The 10,000-nt window shown below is 40.0% G+C and overlaps 1 protein-coding gene across 1 annotated transcript in view; it reads right to left on the bottom strand.

Annotated features, from left to right (window-relative positions):
• Positions 1-1,846: 1,846 nt before the first annotated feature.
• LOC135525746 (tumor necrosis factor ligand superfamily member 10-like) overlaps positions 1,847-10,000 on the bottom strand; it is a 15,290-nt gene continuing 7,136 nt past the window's right edge. Inside the window, exons 5-7 of the mRNA XM_064953553.1 lie at positions 4,240-4,320; positions 2,580-2,823; positions 1,847-2,441 (exon numbers count right to left, since the gene is read on the bottom strand). Of these exons, the coding sequence (XP_064809625.1) occupies positions 2,261-2,441; positions 2,580-2,823; positions 4,240-4,320 (506 nt within the window). The 3' untranslated portion in view covers positions 1,847-2,260. The remainder of the gene's footprint in view (positions 2,442-2,579; positions 2,824-4,239; positions 4,321-10,000) is intronic.

Below are 10,000 nucleotides of genomic sequence, written 5' to 3'. Positions count from 1 at the left end.
TATTTCACTGTATCACAATTCCAGTGGGTCAGAAGTTTACATACACAGAGTTGAATTTGCCTTCAAACAGCTTGGAAAATTCAAGGAAATGACATCATGGCTTTAAAGCTTCTGATAGGCTAATTGACATCATTTGAGCCAATTGGAGGTGTACCTGTGGATGTATTTCAAGACCTACCTTCAAACTCAGTGCCTCTTTGCTTGACATCATGGGAAAATAAAACTAAATCAAACAACACCTCAGAAAAAATATTGTAGACCTCCACAAGTCTGGTTCATCCTTGGGAGCAATTTCCAAATGCCCGAAGGTACCACATTCACCTGTACAAACATTAGTACGCAAGTATAAACACCATGGGACCACGCAGCCGTCATACCGCTCAGGAAGGAGACGTGTTCTGTCTCCTAGAGATGCAGCTTTGATGCAGGAGGGACTGGTGCATGTCACAAAATAGATGGATATATTGAAACAAAATGGGTCTTCCAAATGGACAATGACCCCAAGCATACCTTCCAAAGTTGTGGCAAAATGGCTTAAGGACAAAAAATTCAAGGAATTGGAGTGGCCATCACAAAACCCTGACCTCAATCCCATAGAAAATGTGTGAGCAGAACTGAAAAAGTGTGTGCGAGCAAGGAGGCTTACAAACCTGACTCAGTTACACCAGCTCTGTCAGGAGGAATGGGCCAAAATTCACCCAATTTATTGTGGGAAGCTTGTGGAAGGCTACCCGAAACGTTTGACCCAAGTTAAAGCAATTTAAAGGCAATGCTACCAAATACTAATTGAGTGTATGTAAACTTCTGACCCACTGGGAATGTGATGAAAGAAATAAAAGCTGAAATATATCATTCTCTCTACTATTATTCTGACATTTCACATTCTTAAAATAAAGTGGTAATCCTAATTGACCTAAAACAGGGAATTGTTACTTGGATTAAATGTCAGGAATTGTGAAAAACAGAGTTTAAATGTATTTGGCTAAGGTGTATGTAAACTTCCGACTTCAACTGTATATATATATATATATATATATATAAAAGAGCAAGACAGGGACTCAATCCTATACTTTGATACTGTTTTACTTAAATTTAAATGTCCAGCATCCAAAAGCAACAAAGCCAGGATTCAATCCAATACAAGGTATAAAAGAGCCCAGTAGCCCAGTGTTTCTCAGTCCTGGTCGTTGGTGCTGTTGTTTGTAGCACAACCCAGTGTTTCTCAGTCCTGGTCGTGGTGCTGTTGTTTGTAGCACAACCCACTGTTTCTCAGTCCTAGTCGTTGGTGCTGTTGTTTGTAGCACAACCCAGTGTTTCTCAGTCCTGGTCGTGGTGCTGTTGATTGTAGTACCAGTCCAGTGTTTCTCAGTCCTGGTCGTGGTGCTGTTGATTGTAGTACCAGTCCAGTGGTTCTCAGTCCTGGTCGTGGTGCTGTTGATTGTAGTACCAGTCCAGTGCTTCGTGGTGCTGTTGATTGTAGTCCTGTGTTTCTCAGTCGTGGGTGCTGTTGATTGTAGTACCAGTCCAGTGGTTCTCAGTCCTGGTCGTGGTGCTGTTGATTGTAGTACCAGTCCAGTGCTTCTCAGTCCTGTGTTTCGTGGTGCTGTTGATTGTAGTACCAGTCCAGTGTTTCTCAGTCCTGGTCTTGGTGCTGTTGATTGTGGTAGTGCTTCAGTCCTGGTCGTGGTGCTGTTGATTGTAGCGCCAGTCCTGGTGCTGTTGATTGTAGTACCAGTCCAGTGGTTCTCAGTCCTGGTCTGTTGGTGCTGTTGATTGTAGCGCCAGACATGGTCGTGGTGCTGTTGATTGTAGCGCCAGACATGGTCGTGGTGCTGTTGATTGGTGCTGTTGATTGGTGCTGTTGACTCCCACAGTTCAAGTAATCAACTCTCCGCATGTTTTTGTACCCATTTGGGTCCCCAGGACCAGGATTGAGAAACACTACACTAGACAGCCGACAATGGATGTTTTAAAGGCATTTTCCCCACCATTTGCCGAGATTGCATTCACGGTAATAGCTGCAGATGTTGTCTCAAGGTTGAAATACCTTTAAAAAGCCAATTGTCTGTTTTCTAGTGTGATTCTCTATAACACACCTTGGTTACATTGAAATCATATAACTGACACACGAATCTGATTGACAAATGTGTGTGTGTGTGTGTGTGTGTGTGTGTGTGTGTGTGTGTGTGTGTGTGTGTGTGTGTGTGTGTGTGTGTGTGTGTGTGTGTGTGTGTGTGTGTGTGTCAATACACATCGTCTCCTAAATCATGAATGCCCCCATGAAATTATCTTCAGTTCCAAGTCTCAGCAGCGTCCTGTTGTCCACGGTTACATAGATGATGTCTCCAGGCAACAGATGAAAGACTCCGCCCAGGTAGCTGTTCAGAAGGTTCTGATGAGAAATCTTTTTCTGTCTGGAATCCTGGGAAGGACAATGGAACCTAACGGAGAGACAGACAGACACTTAGAACGCATCCCAAAATGATGCCCCCTGACCATCACCTCACACACACTCACTGACCTGTTAGCTTTCATCAACACACTCCCCCTCCCCGTCCCAGGACCACCACCACACTGACCTGTTAGCTTTCATCAACACAAGTGGTTTGTTATTGTAACCCTCGGTGATCCTCATCACCTTGTGTTTGAACAGAAAGCAGTCTTCAACACTGAAGTGCACTTTGGAGTAGACATACCACACTGCCCTTTCCTCTGTGCTACCAGGACCACCATCTTTGTAGTCCATCTGATCTGTGAAGGCAGACAGGCCCTTGTCTGATTCCCACAGAACGACACTATCCTCACCCACTGACAGGGAGGAGCCTGGGAGAGGGAGGGGTTAGGGGAGGGAGGGTGGAGGGAAGGGAGCGAGGGGGGCGGAGTGCAGGAGAGGAAGGGGAGGGGGAGAGATGGGGGAATGGGGGGAGAGATGGGGGAATGGGGGGATTGGGGAATGGGGGGATAGATGGGGGAATGGGGGGAGAGATGGGGGAATGGGGGAGAGATGGAGAAATGGGGGAATGGGGGGAGAGATGGGGTAATGGGGGGAGAGATGGGGGAATCGGGGGGAGAAATGGGGGAAATGGGGGAATGGGGGGATGGAGGAATGGGGGGAGAGATGGGGGAATGGGGGTGGGGGAATGGGGGGGGGAGAAATGGGTGAATGGGGGGAGAGATTGGGGAGAGATGGGGTAATGGGGGGAGGAGATGGGGGAATGGGGGAGATTGGGGAATCGGGGGAGAGATGGGGGAATGGGGGGAGGGGAATGGGGGGGGAGAAATGGGGGAATGGGGGGGGAGAAATGGGGGAATGGGGGGTGGGGGAATGGGGGGAGAAATGGTGGAATGGGGGGATGGGGGAATGGGGGAAATGGGGGAATGGGGGAGAGATGGGGTAATGGGGGAGAGATGGGGGAATCGGGGGAGAAATGGGAGAAATGGTGGAATGGGGGGATGGAGGAATGGGGGGAGAGATGGGGGAATGGGGGGTGGGGGAATGGGGGGGAGAAATGGGTGAATGGGGGGAGAGATTGGGGGAGATGGGGTAATGGGGGGGGAGAGATGGGGGAATGGGGGAGATTGGGGAATCGGGGGGAGAGATGGGGGAATGGGGGTGGGGGAATGGGGGGGAGAAATGGGGGAATGGGGGGAGAAATGGGGGAATGGGGGTGGGGGAATGGGGGGAGAAATGGTGGAATGGGGGGGGATGGGGGAATGGGGGAAATGGGGGAATGGGGGGAGAATTGGGGGAATGGGGGGAGAAATTGTGGAATGGGGGAGTGGGGGTGGGGGAATGGGGGAGAGATGGGGGAATGGGGGAGAAATGGGGGAATGGGGGGTAGAAATATATGGGGCAGAGGGGGAGTTAAGAGTGCAGATAGTGCTGGTTAAATGTGTGTGTGTGTGTGTGTGTGTGTGTGTGTGTGTGTGTGTGTGTGTGTGTGTGTGTGTGTGTGTGTGTGTGTGTGTGTGTGTGTGTGTGTGTGTGTGTGTGTGTGAGTGTGTGTATGCGAGTGTGTGTGAGTGTGTGTGTGTGTGTGCATGTGTGTGTGTGCATGTGTGTGTGTGCATGTGTGTGTGTGTGTGAGTGTGTGTGTGTGTGTGTGCATGTGTGTGTGTGTGTGTGTGTGTGTGTGTGTGTGTGTGTGTGTGTGTGTGTGTGTGTGTGTGTGTGTGTGTGTGTGTGTGTGTGTGTGTGTGTGTGTAGGTGTGTGCATGTGTTGAGGGGCTGTACTGTACCTATCAAGTGTGCTGAGGGTTTCCGTTGGATCTCAGGTGGGAGTTTCCTCTTCGTAGGCTTGACTAAAATCTCATTGGACTCTGTCAGGGGACAGGGAATTATTTAATGAGAGAGAGAGAGAGAGAGGGGGGACGATAGAGAGAAAGAGATAGAAAAAGAGAGAGAGAGATCAACTTTCAAAAAATTTCCAGAAAAGGGCCTGGAATCAGAGAAGCAGACACTCGGACAATTTAGTTTTAATTGTAAATATAAAGAAAAGTATACAAAAATGTTGGCACCATAAACATCCTTACAGTTCAAAGCAGTGGAAACCCAAGAGCTGAAGCCTGAAAAGAGTCCTCTGTGTCAGATGTTAAAACATTTAAACAACCCTATTATCCAAACACACAGGGATATCAATCAGCTTGTTAAAGAAATGAAAACTCCTATTTGACAAATTGTGAAAATGAAAGATAAACATGGAATAAACAAAATTGCTATTTGGTCTCAAAGGAGAATAGAAATGGTCAGAATATCTCTACTCTGTCAGAGATACAACACAGAGACAAACCACCAACTGGGTCAGAATATCTCTACTCTGTCAGAGATACAACACAGAGACAAACCACCAACTGGTCAGAATATCTCTACTCTGTCAGAGATACAACACAGAGACAAACCACCAACTGGTCAGAATATCTCTACTGTGTCAGAGATACAACACAGAGACAAACCACCAACTGGGTCAGAATATCTCTACTCTGTCAGAGATACAACACAGACACAAACCACCAACTGGTCAGAATATCTCTACTCTGTCAGAGATACAACACAGAGACAAACCACCAACTGGTCAGAATATCTCTACTCTGTCAGAGATACAACACAGACACAAACCACCAACTGGTCAGAATATCTCTACTCTGTCAGAGATACAAACCACCAACTGGTCAGAATATCTCTTCTCTGTCAGAGATACAACACAGACACAAACCACCAACTGGTCAGAATATCTCTACTCTGTCAGAGATACAACACAGAGACAAACCACCAACTGGTCAGAATATCTCTACTCTGTCAGAGATACAACACAGAGACAAACCACCAACTGGGTCAGAATATCTCTACTCTGTCAGAGATACAAACCACCAACTGGTCAGAATATCTCTTCTCTGTCAGAGATACAACACAGACACAAACCACCAACTGGTCAGAATATCTCTACTCTGTCAGAGATATAACACAGAGACAAACCACCAACTGGGTCAGAATATCTCTACTCTGTCAGAGATACAACACAGAGACAAACCACCAACTGTGTCAGAATATCTCTACTCTGTCAGAGATACAACACAGAGACAAACCACCAACTGGTCAGAATATCTCTACTCTGTCAGAGATACAACACAGAGACAAACCACCAACTGGTCAGAATATCTCTTCTCTGTCAGAGATACAACACAGAGACAAACCACCAACTGATCAGAATATCTCTACTCTGTCAGAGATACAACACAGAGACAAACCACCAACTGGTCAGAATATCTCTACTCTGTCAGAGATACAACACAGAGACAAACCACCAACTGGTCAGAATATCTCTACTCTGTCAGAGATACAACACAGAGACAAACCACCAACTGGGTCAGAATATCTCTACTCTGTCAGAGATACAACACAGAGACAAACCACCAACTGGTCAGAATATCTCTGCTCCGTCAGAGATACAACACATAGACAGAAAAAGTGATAGACAAAAAGACAATACCCCCAAATAGGAAAATCAATATCTCAATCAATTCCCAACTTCTCTGCATTTACTATTGACATAAAGTTGGGAATTACTCTGGTTAGAAACAGCAAATATGGCTGTAGATATGAATATGACTGTAGATATGAATATGACTGTAGATATGAATATGACTGTAGATATGAATATGAATATGACTGTAGATATGAATATGACTGTAGATATGAATATGACTGTAGATATGAACATGACTGTAGATATATGACTGTAGATATGAATATGACTGTAGATATGACTGTAGATATATGACTGTAGATATGAATATGACTGTAGATATATGACTGTAGATATGAATATGACTGTAGATATGACTGTAGATATGAATATGACTGTAGATATGTCTGTAGATATTAATATGACTGTAGATATATGACTGTAGATATGAATATGACTGTAGATATGACTGTAGATATGAATATGACTGTAGATATATGACTGTAGATATGAATATGACTGTAGATATGACTGTAGATATGAATATGACTGTAGATATGAATATGACTGTAGATATGACTGTAGATGTGAATATGACTGTAGATATAAATATGAATATGACTGTAGATATGAATATGACTGTAGATATGAATATGACTGTAGATATGAATATGACTGTAGATATAAATATTAATATGACTGTAGATATGAATATGATTGTAGATATGAATATGACTGTAGATATTAATATGACTGTAGATATGACTGTAGATATGAATATGAATATGACTGTAGATATGAATATGACTGTAGATATGACTGTAGATATGAATATGACTGTAGATATGAATATGACTGTAGATATGAATATGACTGTAGATATGACTGTAGATATGAATATGACTGTAGATATGAATATGACTGTAGATGTGAATATGACTGTAGATATGACTGTAGATATGAACATGAATATGACTATCAGATATGAATATGACTGTAGATATGAATATGACTGTAGATGTGAATATGACTGTAGATATGAATATGACTGTAGATATGAATATGACTGTGGATATGGATATGACTGTAGATATGAATATGACTGTAGATATGAATATGACTGTAGATATGAATATGACTGTAGATATGACTGTAGATATGAATATGACTGTAGATATGACTGTAGATGTGAATATGACTGTAGATATGGATATGACTGTAGATATGGATATGACTGTAGATATGACTGTAGATATGAATATGACTGTAGATATGACTGTAGATATGAATATGACTGTAGATATGGATATGACTGTAGATATGGATATGACTGTAGATATGAATATGACTGTAGATGTGAATATGACTGTAGATATGAATATGACTGTAGATATGGATATGACTGTAGATATGGATATGACTGTAGATATGAATATGACTGTAGATATGACTGTAGATATGAATATGACTGTAGATATGACTGTAGATATGAATATGACTGTAGATATGGATATGACTGTAGATATGACTATGAATATGACTGTAGATATGAATATGAATATGACTGTAGATATGAATATGACTGTAGATATGGATATGACTGTAGATATGAATATGAATATGACTGTAGATATGATTATGACTGTAGATATGGATATGACTGTAGATATGAATATGACTGTAGATATGACTGTAGATATATGACTGTAGATATGACTGTAGATATGGATATGACTGTAGATATGAATATGAATATGACTGTAGATATGGATATGACTGTAGATATGAATATGACTGTAGATATGGATATGACTGTAGATATGATTATGACTGTAGATATGACTGTAGATATATGACTGTAGATATGACTGTAGATATGGATATGACTGTAGATATGAATATGACTGTAGATATGACTGTAGATATGAATATGACTGTAGATATGAATATGACTGTAGATATGACTGTAGATATGAACATGAATATGACTATCAGATATGAATATGACTGTAGATATGAATATGACTGTAGATGTGAATATGACTGTAGATATGAATATGACTGTAGATATGAATATGACTGTGGATATGGATATGACTGTAGATATGAATATGACTGTAGATATGGATATGACTGTAGATATGGATATGACTGTAGATATGGATATGACTGTAGATATGGATATGACTGTAGATATGAATATGACTGTAGATATGACTGTAGATATGAATATGACTGTAGATATGGATATGACTGTAGATATGGATATGACTGTAGATATGAATATGACTGTAGATGTGAATATGTCTGTAGATATGAATATGACTGTAGATATGGATATGACTGTAGATATGGATATGACTGTAGATATGACTGTAGATATGAATATGACTGTAGATGTGAATATGTCTGTAGATATGAATATGACTGTAGATATGGATATGACTGTAGATATGGATATGACTGTAGATATGACTGTAGATGTGAATATGACTGTAGATATGAATATGACTGTAGATATGGATATGACTGTAGATATGGATATGACTGTAGATATGAATATGACTGTAGATATGACTGTAGATATGAATATGACTGTAGATATGACTGTAGATATGAATATGACTGTAGATATGGATATGACTGTAGATATGGATATGACTGTAGATATGGATATGACTGTAGATATGAATATGACTGTAGATGTGAATATGACTGTAGATATGAATATGACTGTAGATATGACTGTAGATATGAATATGACTGTAGATATGGATATGACTGTAGATATGGATATGACTGTAGATATGGATATGACTGTAGATATGACTGTAGATATGAATATGAATGTAGATATGACTGTAGACATGAATATGACTGTAGATATGGATATGACTGTAGATATGAATATGACTGTAGATATGACTGTAGATATGAATATGAATATGACTGTAGATATGAATATGAATATGACTGTAGATATGATTATGACTGTAGATATGGATATGACTGTAGATATGAATATGACTGTAGATATGACTGTAGATATGACTGTAGATATGACTGTAGATATGGATATGACTGTAGATATGAATATGACTGTAGATATGAATATGACTGTAGATATATGACTGTAGATATGGATATGACTGTAGATATGAATATGAATATGACTGTAGATATGAATATGACTGTAGATATGATTATGAATATGACTGTAGATATGAATATGACTGTAGATATGATTATGACTGTAGATATGGATATGACTGTAGATATGAATATGACTGTAGATATGACTGTAGATATATGACTGTAGATATGACTGTAGATATGGATATGACTGTAGATATGGATATGACTGTAGATATGGATATGACTGTAGATATGAATATGACTGTCGATATGGATATGACTGTAGATATGAATATGACTGTAGATATGGATATGACTGTAGATATGAATATGACTGTAGATATGAATATGACTGTAGATATGACTGTAGATATGGATATGACTGTAGATATGACTGTAGATATGGATATGACTGTAGATATGACTGTAGATATGAATATGAATATGACTGTAGATATGAATATGACTGTAGATATGGATATGACTGTAGATATGGATATGACTGTAGATATGGATATGAATGTAGATATGACTGTAGCTATGAATATGACTGTAGATATGAATATGAATATGACTGTAGATATGAATATGAATATGACTGTAGATATGAATATGAATATGACTGTAGATATGAATATGAATATGACTGTAGATATGAATATGACTGTAGATATGAATATGACTGTAGATATGAATATGACTGTAGATATGGATATGACTGTAGATATGAATATGAATATGACTGTAGATATGGATATGAATATGACTGTAGATATGACTGTAGATATGGATATGACTGTAGATATGAATATGACTGTAGATATGGATATGACTGTAGATATGAATATGAATATGACTGTAGATATGAATATGGATATGACTGTAGATATGAATATGAATAT

Source organism: Oncorhynchus masou, chromosome 5, assembly GCF_036934945.1.
Source record: "Oncorhynchus masou masou isolate Uvic2021 chromosome 5, UVic_Omas_1.1, whole genome shotgun sequence".
Taxonomy (NCBI): Eukaryota; Metazoa; Chordata; class Actinopteri; order Salmoniformes; family Salmonidae; genus Oncorhynchus; species Oncorhynchus masou.
This window is presented reverse-complemented; position numbering and strand designations above follow the sequence as displayed.